At 37.1% G+C, this 15649-nt stretch overlaps 1 protein-coding gene across 1 annotated transcript in view; it reads left to right on the top strand.

Moving 5' to 3' along the window:
* Positions 1 to 15649, top strand: part of SVEP1 (sushi, von Willebrand factor type A, EGF and pentraxin domain containing 1) — a 202616-nt gene that overhangs the window by 171717 nt on the left and 15250 nt on the right. The window contains exons 39-43 of the mRNA XM_068973794.1: positions 649 to 874; positions 3546 to 3701; positions 8408 to 8471; positions 9991 to 10164; positions 11331 to 11507. Of these exons, the coding sequence (XP_068829895.1) occupies positions 649 to 874; positions 3546 to 3701; positions 8408 to 8471; positions 9991 to 10164; positions 11331 to 11507 (797 nt within the window). The remainder of the gene's footprint in view (positions 1 to 648; positions 875 to 3545; positions 3702 to 8407; positions 8472 to 9990; positions 10165 to 11330; positions 11508 to 15649) is intronic.

The following is a 15649-nucleotide window of genomic DNA, read 5'->3' as shown; positions in this document are numbered from 1 at the left end:
ATAATCACACCTATTCATAGAGTTGACATGAAAATGATTTAATATCTGTAGAGCAATTAGAACAGTGAGTGGAATCTAATAAATATTCTGTAAACATTTGTTGAATTAAAAAAATGCAAAATTTTCAGAATCCCTGAGAGTTTAGAGTCAGATTGCCTTGAGTTTGAACACCAATACTACTGTTACATGACAGCTACTAAACAAGATTAAAATACACACACTACGTAGAGGACTTAGAACAGTGCTTGGAACAAAATAGATTCCCCGTAGATACTAATTGTGCTATATGCTTACTCGTACCTGAGTTTATTTTGAACCTTGTCTAGAATTTCTTGAACTGTTAGGTATTTTCAGAATAAAAATGAATTCAATAATGGTATTATCCAGAGCAAAGGTAAATCATGTCAACAAAATTTAAGGCAAGTTTAGACGTGGCTCCTCTTTAATGTGCATAACTGAGGATTGATCTGATTATCATCGTTATCCTGCTGTTTTTGCATGGCAACACCATCTCCCTGACATTTGAGTCCATTTTAATATATCACATAAAATGTGTGCTGAGCTTTGTAGCAGCTTCTTGAATCCAAGAACAAGTCACCAACTACGTTGCACTCCATTTAAGGCACTCTCTTTTCTTTCCCATTGCAGGTGTCTAGAAGGTTATATGATGGATACAGATATAGACACATTCACCTGTCAGAAAGACGGTCGTTGGTTCCCTGAGCTAATTTCTTGCAGTCCTAAAAAATGTCCTCTGCCAACAAATGTAACACACATACTTGTTCATGGTGATGATTTCAGTGTGAATACGCAAGTGTCTGTGTCTTGTGCAGAAGGGTACACCTATGAGGGAGTTAATATATCAACATGTCAGGTAAGATTTTCTTAATTAGAACATGTAGGGGGTAACTCGTCTATATATATATATTTTACTATATGTGAGTGTGTGTATGTGGATATATATGTAAGTGTGTCTTATGCTGTGTGTGTACATATGGATATATGTGTAAGTGTATAAGTAAGTGTGTGTATAAGTATGTGGATATAGATATAGATATATCCACACAGGCAATATCTTACTATCCTGAAAAGACAAAATGCCTCAAGTTTCCCCTGTCAAAGAATTTGAGGAGTTTTTTCATAGAAATTTAAAAACCTACATTTCTTTCCAATATTCTCATTTTTAAAAATAAGAAAGTGCCAAGGGTACGTGAAAAGTACCAAAGATAGATAAAATGTTCAGATATCTATAACAAAAGATTCATGACAGATTAACCATGTGAATGCTTTACACATGGACAGTCTGTGCGTAGAAATGAGCCCTGATCGTTACCACATATGTTTCTGGTTTCAGGAGAAGAGCAGAGGCAGAAGAAACAAGCTGGAGTCAAATTCTGCCTCTGCTTATCCACTTTATGGTTACTTAGAATTGCTTAGCTTCTATGAGCATTCCTGATCCAGTCTAATTAGGGATTATCAGATGACTGCAGCCATGAAATCAAAAGACTCTTGCTCCGTGGAAGAAAAGCTATGACAAACCTAGGCAGCATATTCAAAAGCAGAGACATTTTGCTGACAAAGGTCCGTATAGTCAGAGCTACCGTTTTTCCAGTGGTCATGTATGGATGTGAGAGTTGGACCATGAAGAAGGTTGAGCACCAAAGAATTGATGCTTTTGAATTGTGGTGCTGGAGAAGACTCTTGAGAGTCCCTTGGACTGCAACAAGATCAAACCAGTCAATCCTTAAGGAAATCAACCCTGAATATTCATTGGAAGGACTCATGCTGAAGCTGAAGCTCCAATACTTCGGCTACCTGATGTGAAGAGCCGACTCTTTGGAAAAGACCCTGATGCTGGGAAAGATTGAGGGCAGGAGGAGAAGGGGACGACAGAAGATGAAATGATTGGATGGCATTACTGACTCAATGGACATGAGTTTGAGCGAACTTCAGGAGATAGTGAAGGACAGGGACAAGTGGGGTGCTGTAGTCCATGGGATTAAAGAGTCAGACATGAGTTAGGGACTGAACAACATATCAGCATGACATTAGTGTGACATTTTTTAGAAGGAGAAATGAATGAAATGGAAGAAATCGTCAAAAGCAGATCCTAATAAAGGAATCATGATAATTTTTCCTACTAGGGGAAAAGTTAATATATGCTAAAATAAACTCCAGATGCATCAAAAGAAAATAATACTGTGTAGCTTTTAAAAGTTAATAGTAATACCTAGAATAATCTATGCAAGACACATATTTATTGAAGCATTATTTACAGCATTGAAAAGTTAGATATAATGTATATTTCCAACATTAGGGGAATGGTTAATTATGTGACAGGTGTATATTAATAAATATAAAATTACTTTGGGCTCATCTGTAGAATAAAGTGTTTAGTCTCAAGTCCTGTTTTGAATGCTATTCAACTGATATGCTATTTCCTCGAAGAAAACAATATAACATTAGCAAGAAAATGATTATCTTCAAGGGAAACATCTGTGTGCACCTCTTTCTACACCCCAAAAGAAGACTGGAAAATGTTAATACTAATTGTGTTGGGGGGGGTGGGAATTAAGTAAATGTGTATGTGTGTTTGGTGTTCAGTCACTTAGTCATGTCCAACTCTTTATGACTCCATGAACTGCAGCACACCAGGCTTCCCTGTCCTTCACTATCTCCCAGAGTTTGCTCAAACTCATGTCCATCTCATCCTCTGTCACCCCCTTCTTCTCCTGCCCTCAGTTTTTCCCAGCATCAGGATCTTTTCCAATGAGTTGGCTTTTTGCATCAGGTGGCCAAAGTATTGGAGCTTCAGCATCAATCCTTCCAGTGAATATTCAGGGTTGATATCCTTTAGGATTGACTGGTTTGATCTCCTTCCAGTCCAAGGGACTCTCCAACACCACAGTTTGAAAGCATCAGTTCTTCGGTGCTCAGCCTTCTTTATGGTCCAGCTCTCACATCCATACATGACTACTGGCAAAACCATAGCTTTGACTCCACAGACCTTTGTTGGCAAAGTAATGTCTCTGTGTGTGGTGGTGTTTTTTTTTGTTTTTAACTTTCTGACTTGTTCACAGTATGTCATAAAATGTTTTCAAGTATTTGTGTTGACATGGAGAAAAAGAAGCCATCTTTTTAAACTTTGGGTGGTATGCCTAAATGTGTCTATTTCTTATCAGCTTTAGATTAAAATGTAGAATTAAGTAAAATATAAGGGTGTATTAAGTCATGGAATATTTGTATCTACCATACAGTTCTCATCATAATGAAGACATACTTCTTGGTATTCTTGATTTTTTTTTAAGGATTTTATTAGGAAGAAAATGCTTGTTTTATGAGTTTTAGAAATGTCTAAAATTGTTTACTGATGACCATCTGATAATGTGTGTTTCTTAATGTCAAAGATAATAAGTAGCAGTAGTAGTAGCAAGTTCTAGGTCCTTTGACTATCATTTGAGCGTTATCCTGTTATAAGCAGTATTTGGAGACGTCTTCATTCATGCGCACTAATCCCTAAGTGTAACTTATAATTTGTTATTTAGCTTGACGGCACCTGGGAGCCCCCATTTTCTGATGAATCCTGCAGTCCAATTTCTTGTGGGAAACCTGAAAGTCCAGAACATGGATTTGTGTTTGGCAGTGAATACAACTTTGAAAGCACGATTACTTATCACTGTGAAACTGGCTATGAATTAGAGGTAAGCAAACAAATTGTTTACCTAGAATTAATGTGTTTTTCCAATATACTTAGGAATATTTTTAGTATTACACCGTTTTATCTCATGGATTTGGCTCCTAAAAGACTTTTTACACTTTTTTATACATTGCTGCCTTATAGCTTAACCTTTTCTTGGAAGTGTTTAAACTCACTTATAATTTTAAAAAGCAGAATAAGTTTCAAATTAAAAAATCAAAGCCATGAAAAAAATGGAGTTTACATACCCACCCCAAGACTGACATTGTTACTTTAGTTGGTCACTTCAACCTATGTTTTGGCCTCTTGTTAACCATATTTTGCATAATCTGTCACCATGGGGCAGTGTCCACAGGGATTTAAGTATGCACAGCTAGAATTTCCTCAAGCCATGGGCTCAGATACCTTGAAGGGTTTTTTTATTGAGATGCCAGGTTCCCTCAAGGTAGGTATAGTCTGAAAAAGAGTGCTAAGAGCTGTTTTAACCAAATGATGGGTCTCAAGATCACGCCTGCCTGGTTTGTAATATTAAAATCCTGTTAGCAGCACCAATTTACTCTGGTGGGAATGCTGCCATCAAAACATGGTCACATCATCAAACTTGAAATATAAGAGGCCTTTTTTATATTGTATAATGTTGCCCTTTGATTTTTCAGGAAGCTCTATTCCCTGTTTTTGTTGTTATAGTGGTATTAAATGCAGGTTTTGAGAAGTGTTCATTGCCAAAGATTTGTTAAATGTGTATGACGTGTTCCATTATTTTGCTGCTCACCATAGAATCAGAGAATTTTCATAAGCAAGGTCCATGAAAGATGAAACTAGGCTTATGTGGATCTTGTTTTATTTCCTTAAAAGATTCTTTTGTAGGGGAGAAAAGGATGATAATGTAATGGTTGATGGCAGTTGGAGAGCTTTTCTGTTTTTGAAACTCAGTTGTTCTTCATGTGAGAGTACTACCCTTGCATTTTGTTAAGAAGAAAAATGGTGTAAAATCTAAAGCAAACTGATGGGTCATTAACTTTGAGGAAATGGATAATTTACCTTAAAATGTTTGGAAATATCCCAGTGGTAACCACAAAATTGAAAGAGATGTTATAGTAATTGTTATTATTCCAAGCTACATGTTTGGAGCACCTGAGAGACTGTCTCTAAATATTTATGTCCAGTTATTTACAGAAATAATCAAATCCAGGTCTGGAACATGGTATGTAGAAGATTAGCCTGGAAAATCTTTATCATATGAGATAGGAGGGAATCTATCAAAGGCAGTATATTTAAAAAGAAGAAAACTCAGGAGACGGACTTCCCTGGCGGCTCAGAGGTAAAGAATGCACCTACCAACGCAGGAGACATGGGTTCAATCCCAGGGACAAGATGATTCCACATGCCGGGATAGCAACTAAGCCTGTGTGCCACACCTGTTGAGCCTTTGCTGTAGAGACCAGGAGCTGCACCTGGTGAAACTCTCTCACTCCAGAGCCTATGCTCTGCAATAAGAGAAGCCACAGCAATGAGAAGCCTGTGCAACGCAACTGGAGAGTAACCCCCGCTCACCGCAACTAGAGGAAAGTCCGTGCAGCAGTAAAGACCCAGCACAGCCAGAAATACTAAAGTTGTAAAAAAACACCTCAGGAGCCAATTGGATAAGGCTCCCGAGATGGCCAAGATGAAACCCTTTTAGCCTCAGTAAGGGTAATAACTTTAATGGCCACATCAAATACATCATGAATGACAGACTCATACTGAAAGATTATTTGGTAACTTCTAAGGGATTCCCATGGGCAAATTCATTATTTTGAAAGTACAACAAAAGGAGGAAAAGTATCTTTTCAAGGCTAACTGGATGACTCTTTGAGACCCCATGAACTATACAGTCCCTGGAATTCTCCAGGCCAGAATACTGGAGTGGGTAGCCTTTCCCTTCTCCAAGGGATCTTCCCAACCCACGGATAGAACCCAGGTCTCCTGCATTGCAGGTACGAGAGGACCCCAACTGAATGACTAGATAACCAAATAGTAGATGAACTCCAGTCAATAACGATAGACTTCAAACCTCAGAATTTGCAACCCTTATGAATTAATGGATTTAGGTTTTCATCAGCATGGCTACTGATGTCAAAAATAGTAATAATAATAATGGAGCCAGACATTATGCCTCTCAAATGGAAAAACATACCGTTAGGGGAAAAGTCTTACCATAAAAAGAACTTTTGAATTTTTGCCTTTCTTAACAAGTTCCCCCAGTACCAAAGGTCAGTGGCTGGGAAAGAATAGGGACTTAGTCCCAGCAGACCTCTGTTGCAGGCTCTCTGCTTTTGCTGGATGTAAAGATTCTGGGGAACCTCTCTGAGCCTCTGTTTCATCCTGTCTGCAGTACGTGATAACCACCTTTGCAAAGTTACTGCAAGGATTAGCGATAAAAGAAAGTGGCAAGCACTACACTTTATACAATGTCTGACCTCAATAGAGGGTAGTAATTGTCATTACTCCTAGTATTCATATGATTACCAAAGTCAGACAAAGCAATTAAGACAACTAATGTAAATCATGGTCAGTTTTTCTACTCTGTAAATGTTATCATTTTTATATAAGGATTACCAACCTTTTTGAGACATCTAAATCCCTCAAATGTCACTACACATGCGATCGTCTCAAAATATAAATCCCTACAGGCAACTGAGGAATAAATCAAAGAACACAAAAGTGGGATAATCATGTTCTAAAATTGCTATTAATGAGCATTAAAGTGGTTTCTATGATGCTAAAAATTAATATAGCTATCTAAGTTAATTGGTGATTAAGCAGATATATTATGTCAAAAATAGTAACTTGGTGCTAATCTGGATCTAAAACTCCAGCTTAATTATCAAAAATAAGATATGTAAAGGAATAGAGAGAGAAAAAGAGAGAAGGGAAAGTAAATAATAAATCATAAAATAATAAATAGTAAAATTTGCAACTTACTAAGAAGGGATCCAATAGATAGTGTTTGATTTTCTTTTTATAGCAATAGCTACAGAAAATAGAATTTTATTGGAACAAAAATTGACATGATTGAAACAGAATATCTATTATGCAAAATATTAATGAAGGAAAAAAATTAGTGAGAAAAATACTGTTGGCTTAAATTAACTACTTGAGTGTAGTCTACTCTGGAATACCCAGATAGGGAGCTGACTTCAATAGTTTGTCGTATACTTCCTCAAAATTAATAAATAGTTCACAAACTAGAATGTATATTTTCCTTTGCATATGTAAGTATATAAGCACAGGAAAAGTACAGCAGATATTAACAGGGTTTATCTCTGGATGAAGAATTCTAAAAAGCTTTCTACTTCTCTTTCATATTTTCTAAGCCCGCTATAATCAACACATATTACTTTTTCAATAAGAAGAAAATAATATATATTTGTTAAAACTTTTTTTTTTTTTGGTTCAGTAATTTTTTGGAAGGTCAAGTGAGTATCCTTCCATAGATGTCAGTGGAGTTTTTGTAGGTGAAGCTTTGTCAGTAAACTCAAAGAAAATACCTTTGCGTAGTAGAGGATTAAGGATGAGAGACAACAGTTAAGCAGATAAAAATCAAAGTAGAGGTGATAGCTCCTTTTCAGACATATTGCTAATTTAGAACCAGCTCCGAGAATGTGTATCCAAAGAGCTCTGAGGATTGAAAAACCATCACACAGAATCCATGGGCTGCAGTTCATATACTTAAAGCCAAGCCCTTTAACATGCTACTTAAAACACAGAATGTTACAGAATTTTATTTATCTTATTAATTGTTCCATAGCAAATTAGGAATTTAAAACATAGGAAAAGGTTATCATTAGAAACATTAGAAACAATATCATTAGAAACAAGAAAAGATAAACCACAAAAAAAGAGGACTGAAAATTGTATCCAGAAATAAAAACCCAGTAATCTTAGCCTAGCTCAGCATATAGTAACTCTGAGGGGTAAATAGCTGATATCCTCCCCCTTCCCCCTACCCTACCCCCCCATCCCACGCCAAAGGCCTGTGAGATATAGGAAAATATATCAAAAGTCCATCGAGGATAACAACTATAAATGATGTTTCAAATAAGTTTATATTATTTTTACCCTTATTTCAGACGGCAGGGATATAAATTTTTAGAAAGATTTTTGCTCAAAATATTTAAAATTTTACTTGCTTGGGCCCTTAATAGGGTAAGTTTAGATATAATGGATAAGTTACATTGTCAAAAAATTCAATCCTGATCTGAATAAGATATCTTGACCTAGTTCAAGTTCAAGGGTATATATAAACAAATTCACTTCTTTGCTGTACCTCTCAGATACTGAAAAATAAACTCAATTCAAAATAATTTTAAAAATCCTCAGCAAATAGACCTCTCAGACATTTCGGACACATTCTACATCGGTCTTTGCTGCTGGTTATAATTAGTTGTCATTTAAGCAGAAAGTGAAACAGTGTCTGTACCTGAATTACACTGGTCAGCCAGAATATGAATTTTGAGGTAATTTGATGAAAACATTTTTGTAAGTCTAAATCCACTTCTTAAACTGTATTTATTTAATGAACTCATTTAGCATCCCAATGCCAAGGATTTCCGGTTCCAGCGGAGTTGACTTTGCACTCGTATTTTTTCATTATCATCTTTTATTGTCATTTATCATCATTTATCATCATTTATTGTCTTGTCAGTGACAGTTTTTATTGATCCACAGGGGAACAGAGAACGGGTGTGTCAGGAGAATGGACAGTGGACAGGAGAGGTGGTGACATGCAAAAGTAAGTCAAATGACTCTTGGTCCCCAAACGATACTAAGGACACAGAATAATAATGTGGCCACATTTTCTTTGCAAGTTGTTTCCGTAATTAAAAACAAATTTTGACTCCATGAACTGTAAGAGAACCTTTTATGGGCTTTTGCTCACAGGCACTGAAATAATATAACACTGAAAAACTGTGGTAGAGATTAATGATTAGATTGGAACAGAATACAAGATTGCTGACTCTGGAATGGCAAACATTTTGTTTCGAAACTAATTATTGAGTTTACTTGGCTTCTTTCTGTAGGTTTCCCCCGAAATAATGATAATTTAGAAAACTTAGAGCTGTTTCCTTGGTAATGGTAGTGGGTAAAACTGACATCTTCATAACGTTGACACATCTGTCCAACAAATGAATATTCACATTTTTGCTGGAATTTTGCATTAATTCATTGTATGAGGACAGCCAAGTTTATTTAGCAAGATGTGGGTGAATTCAAGTGACTCAGTTCCTAGGATATGGCTCATATGATTCCTCTGCCAAAAAGCAATGTACTTAAATGCAATAGTTACTAACCAGTCAAATGGCAAGTTTAAAATTTTTTTTCTCTTAATAATTCTGGAGTAGTTATCAAATTTTCAAACCAGAAGAGACTTCTTGGATAATCTAGTCTACCCGCTTCCTTTAACCAATGAGAAAGAATGAACTGGGGGAAGGGATGTGACCTGCCCAGTATCAGAAATGAAGTTAGTGGCAAGCCTATAGTAGGACTTGGGGTACCTGAGTTTTGTTCACTTTGTTTTGAATGTAGATTAATGAGCTGATTTTGTATGCAATAGGAATCTTAAGTCTTTTAAACAATATTATATGGCTAATGTTTAATGGAGAGTATGACTTTGTAGCTCTAAAAGGGAACTCTGTGTGTATATAGAAAGACGTACATAAACATTGAGTAACATCTCAATATTCACATCAATAAGCATTCCAGATAATAGCATTTTTTTTGTTTCAGTTGTTGATGATCAAACAGTGCATGATCAAAAGTAAATGTATGTACAGAGGAGGGAAGAGGGGAACGAAAAGGAAACGTGTCTGAAATAGGAAACTGCTATGGTGGGGGCTTCCCTGGTGGCTCAGAGGGTAAAGCGTCTGCCTGCAATGTGGGAGACCTAGGTTTGATCCCTGGGTTGGGAAGATTCCCTGGAGAAGGAAATGGCAACCTACTCCCGTACTCTTGCCTGGAAAATCAAAGAGTCGCAAAGAGTCTGACATGACTGAGCTATTTCAGTTTCTTTCTTTCTTTCTGGGGTTGGTGGGGGGATTGTTTCCATTTTGCAGCAGGTTTAATTCAAACTACAATGATAATGGTTTGTATAACTTCTATTCTGGAATGCAAGATAGTAATAGCACACTCTATGTGAATCCTGTTATTCTCTGTGGTTTTTTATTTCTAAATTATCAAATAAGTGATATAAATTCCCTGTATAAAGAAGAGCGTTGGGAGATTTAAGATGAGGCTTTGCTTTTTCTTCTTAGAGATCATGTGTGAAGCTCCACTTGAGTTTCTGAATGGGAAAGCTGAAGTTGAAAACAGTACCACTGGGCCCAGCGTGATATATTCCTGCAACAGAGGCTACAGCCTTGAAGGGGCGCCCGAGGCTTCCTGCACAGAAAATGGGACTTGGAGCCACCCTGTTCCTCTCTGCAAACGTGTGTGTTGACCATAGGAGAGGTTTAAATCAGATTCAGTTTCCCCAGCTGTCTAAAACATAGTAGAAACTCCATTGATAAGTGAGATTGGCCCAGAGAAAGAAATCTTTGCATATCCAAGCCGAATACTATGGGATGTTTTAAAAATCAACTGAATTATATAAAATAGCCTGTCTGAGAATCAGCTTTCATAAGATTCCTTGGATGAGTACAAGTCCAAAAACACTCACAGAAAATGCAACTTAATTAAAAAAATTTGACATAAATGTATAATGAATTACATGTGATAGGAGTGATAAAAGAAAATATATTTAATGTTCAATATTAATATAATAAAGCAAACATAAATATAGTGTATGAAGATAATTAGCTATAGCCACTGAAATGAAAACAATATTCCCAAGCAAGGTATAAATTGAGAAAACTCTAGCTATTGTTTAAAGTATTACAACACATTAATCAAAGCTTTGAAATTCAGCGGACACCCTTCTTACACACAAAAGACTTTTTTTGTGCCCACTGAAAATTAGAAAAACTGAAATTGTGTGAAATCGGTGTTGTATGCACATCACACTCTTACACTAAAGCAACACTTCCTGTTTTTCCTTCAGACCCGTAGAAAAATGAGTCCACTTTTACCAAAAAGCCTGGGAAACTATAATTTAAGTTCTGATCCTCTGATAGAGTAGTGTGGGTCTAAAGTTATATTCAGCTCTCTGAGAAATATCTGACTTTTCTCTGGCTCATCTTTCTGAAGGATGTTCAGTAAAAGAAAGTACAGGGGCAGTAGGAAGCATTCATCCCACATTCTTAATAGTCTTCAAACATGAAGGGGATGTTTGATATACTCCTTGGTTTCTAGCACAGTTTGGGTTTCACTGGTGAAGGGCTGCAGTTGTGAACAAGCATTTAATTGACCATCTTAGAATTTTAGGACCATGCATTAGTGGTTGAATAGCTTGATGTTTTCAGATCTTACCTATTTTATCCTGACAAATAATTTCATGGGGATGCAAAATAAGTCTATTTAATGTTTGAAGTTCTATAGTTTGAAGCCTCATAGTATCATCACTGGGAACTCAACTCTGGCAGAGTTCATACTCTGCCTTCAAAGAAATGAACTAGGAGAGAAAATATCAGTAAACATTTTATTTTCTTTTTAACAGCAAATCCATGCCCTGTCCCATTTGTGATCCCTGAGAATGCTGTGCTTTCTGAAAAGGAGTTCTATGTCGATCAAAACGTGTCTATCAAGTGTAGGGAAGGCTTCCTACTCCGGGGCCAGAGCACTATCACGTGCAACCCTGACGAGACGTGGACGCAGACAAGTGCCAAATGTGAAAGTAAGTGGACACGTGGGAGCCAGTGAATTTACTTAGTGGGGAATGAAATTTTCTCATCTTCCTGAGATTATTTTCAATCAAGTAACTTATATGTAAATATTTAGGTCTCTGTCTTATCATGGTCATCAACTTCTGTGTTGCTATTAAAAATTTTTTTTTAATTTAATTTGAAATCCAAACATAAAGAGACACTTATCAGAACTAGGCTAAAACCTGCCTGGCCAGGATTCACTTGAATAGATTTTCAAATCACACTTTTCTAGGAATGGGCAGGAGGTTAAACCTAAAATACGTATTTTTCTCCGCATTGTCGAGTCTCTAGACTATCCATTAATGGGCTTTGGAATAGAAAATTTATTTCACAGTAGTTCTCCAACTTGAGCAGATATCGGAACCACCTAGCAGGCATGGAACAAACAGGGCCCGCCTTAGAGTATCTGACTCAGTAGATCTGGAGTGAGGCCTGAGAATTTGCATTTGTAACAGCTTCCCAGGTGTTGCTGATGGCAATACTGCTGGTCCTAAAAACACAACTGGAGAACCTGTGGGCTAGCACCATGCTGATACATAACAGTCTGGCAGCATCCCTTGCAGCCTTGTGACAACTCTTGACATGTCTTTGTGCTTTTTTAAAATATTTTAATATACATAAGCATTTGCTGTTTTATTTTTTCTTTTACTGACATATACTAGATTTACAGTGTTGCTAGTTTCAGGTGGACAGCAAAGTGATTCAGTTAAATATATCTGTATATAATCTTTTTCAAATTATTTTCCATTATAAGTTATTACAAAATATTGAATACAGCTCACTACGCTATTTTATATATATATATATATATATATATATATATTTCTGTGTATCTGTCAATCCCAAACTCCTAATTTATCCCTCCCCCTCCTTTCCCTTAATGACTTGGATAACCTTGATTAACCCTGTCTTGACCTGGATAACCACAGTGGTGTGGTCATTCACCTAGAGCCAGACATCCTGGAGTGTGAAGTCAAGTGGGCCTTAGGAAGCATTACTATGAAAAAGCTAGTGGAGATAATGAAATTCCAGCTGAGCTGTTTAAAATCCTAAAAGACAATGCTGTTAAAGTGCTGCACTCAATATGTCAGCCAATTTGGAAAACCCATCAGTGGCCACAGGACTGGAAAAGGTCAGTTTTCATTCCAATCCCAAAGAAAGGCAATGCCCAAGAATATTCAAACTACTATATAGTTGTACTCATCTCATATGCTAGCAGGGTAATTTTCAAAATCCTTTAAGCTAGGCTTCAACAGTATGTAAACTGAGAACTTCCAGATGTACAAGCTGGATTTAGAAAAGGCAGAGGAACCAGAGATCAAATTGCCAACTTTCGCTGGATCATACAAAAAGCAGGAGAATTCCAGAAAAACACCTGCTTCATTGACTACACTAAAGCCTTTGACTGTGTGGATCACAACAAACTGTGGAAGATTATTAAAAAGATGAGAATTATTGAACACCACCTTACTTACCTCCTGAGAAACCTTGTGTGCAGGTCAAGAAGCAACAGTTAGAACTGGACATGGAACACGAACTAGTTCAAAATAGGAAAAGGAGTACGTCAGTGCTGTATACTGTCACCCTGCTTATTCATATGCAGAGTACGTCATGTGAAATGTTGGGATGGATGAATCATAAGCTGGAATCAGGATTGCCAGGAGAACTATCAACAACCTCAGATATGCAGATGATACCACTCTAATAGCAGAAAGAGAGCGATTAAAGAGCTTCTTGGTCATTGTGAAAGAGGAGATTGAAAAAGCTGACTTAAAACTCAACATTCAGAAAACTAAGATCATGGCATCTGCTCCCATCACTTCATTGCAAATGGAGAAAAAAATGGAAACAGGAGCAGATTTTATCTTCTTGGGCTCCAAAATCACTGAGGACAATAACTGCAGCCATGAAATTAAAAGACACTTGCGCCTTGGAAGAAAAGCTATGACAGACCTCGATAGCATATGAGAAAGCAGAGATATCCTTTTGTCAACAAAGGTCCATATAGTCAAAGCTACAGCTTTTCCAATAGTCATGTATGGATGTGAGAGCTGGACTATAAAGAAAGCTGAGTGCCAAAAAATTGATGCTTTCCAAGTGTGGTGCTGAATAAGACTCTTGAGATTCCCTTGGACAGCAAGGAGATCAAACCAATCAATCCAAAGGAAATCAGTCCTGAATATTCATTGGAAGGACTGATGCTGAAGCTCAATACTTTGACCACCTGATGCAAAGAGCCAACTCATTGGAAAAGACACTGATGCTGGGAAAGATTTAAGGCAGGAGGAGAAGGGGGTGACAGAGGATGAGATGGTTGGATGGCATCACCAATCAATGGACATGAGTTTGAGCAAATGCCAGGAGATAGTAAAGGACAGGGAAACCTGGTGTGCTACAGTCCATGGGATTGCAAAGAGTCAGACACAACTAGCAAGTGAACAACAACTCCTTTCCCTTTAATGACTGTAAAATTGTTTTCTGTGTCTGTGAGTCTGTTTCTGTTTTGTTCATTTACACCCTTTTTTAAATTCCGTATGTAAGCAATATCATATGATATTTGTCTTTGTCTGACTTACTTCACTTAGTATGATAATTGCGAGTTGCTGCGAATGGCATTCTTTCATTCATGGCATTATTTCATTATTTATTAAGAATATTGTTAATAATAATGGCATTATTTCGTTCATTTTTTTAGAACTCTTGATACATCTTAACACATGTAATGCATCTTCCCTGCCCAATATCCTACACTCCTGGGTTTGTATTCTATCCTCAAAATGTCCTAATCCTCAACTTATGCTGGTGCCCTAACTTCTTTAATTTTGGAGTTCTCATCTGTAAATAGCACCAGAAATTCCTATCTTATAGGTTTGTTTTAAAAAAATTAATGAATTGATATATATTTTTGATATTGCTATGTCCTGATAGCGTAAAATAACCCCAAACCCCTGAATTTTCCACCAGCAGCCTACTGCAACGTTGGAGTTTTTATTTTACTCCAAGAAAGTGTTTATCATACTTTCAGCTGGGGATTTGGTTCCCAAATCCTGATGAAATCTACCCCCAGTTAAGTGAGAAGAACTAAATATGTATAAGCCAGACTGTCTAGGCTACTTTAAAGCCATTAGCCTGAACTAAAGTGAGCCAAGTGGCCTGATTCTACCCACATATCCTCACATTGGTCTTGGCTCCCAGAGACTTACTACTCAGAGCACCGGAAGCAACAGCAAGGAGGGACATGCCTTTATTACAAATGTCCTTTCAGTGCATGCTTAATTACTCCTCAATATTCTTGAGAAGATCAGGGGTTGCCTAGGAGAGGAGACAGTTTCCACAGTTGTTTGTTATCCCGAGTCCCTCTTTTGCATTTTCTATTAGACAGGAGGTCTGTGGCTTAGAACAAATATCCTTCCTGAGACTGAATTAGCCACCTTCCTCATCTTTTTCACCTCATCCTGCTATTTATCAGTACAAATCAGTGATTAAAATTCAGTGGGCATGAGAATCTCCTGGAGAGAGTATGTAAGATACAGATTCATAAGCCAGAAACCCAGAAGTGTGCATTTTTAATAAGAATCCAAGCTGATTCCCACATAAGTGGCCTGAAATCTCTGCTTTGATAACCACTTCTATAAACCAACCAGCAGCTCACTGTTGTCTCTCTACCTACTGTTCCTCTAACCTGGGAGCCATAGTCCTCTGATTCACTCAAGTTTAACAGCCTAGTCCAAAGACCACTGTCACTGACAATCCCCTAAGCATAATAAGTTACACTGACCTCAATTTTCTGCAGTATGGTAACCAGGCCTCTAAGACAGCTGTTTTTAAATTATATGACTGTATTTCTTTGTCTGTCTTTACCCATTTGTTTGAGCAAAGGTACAGTGTTTTCTTCATTTATTTCTTTCCAGTTTCTTGTACACAGTAAGGCATGAATACATGTTTATTTGATATGTGACTGATTGAATTAATGTTTTTAACTACCTTAGAAGGAAAAGAAAATTTAGAAGAATCCAAAAATTTGATCATGGCCTCTGGCAAGTTTTTAAGTGGTATTATGGCCAGAAAGTGGCCTTTTAAAAGCCAGTTCATGAAAACTCATCTAAAAGTT

Source organism: Capricornis sumatraensis, chromosome 6 (assembly GCF_032405125.1).
Source record: "Capricornis sumatraensis isolate serow.1 chromosome 6, serow.2, whole genome shotgun sequence".
Taxonomy (NCBI): Eukaryota; Metazoa; Chordata; class Mammalia; order Artiodactyla; family Bovidae; genus Capricornis; species Capricornis sumatraensis.
This window is presented reverse-complemented; position numbering and strand designations above follow the sequence as displayed.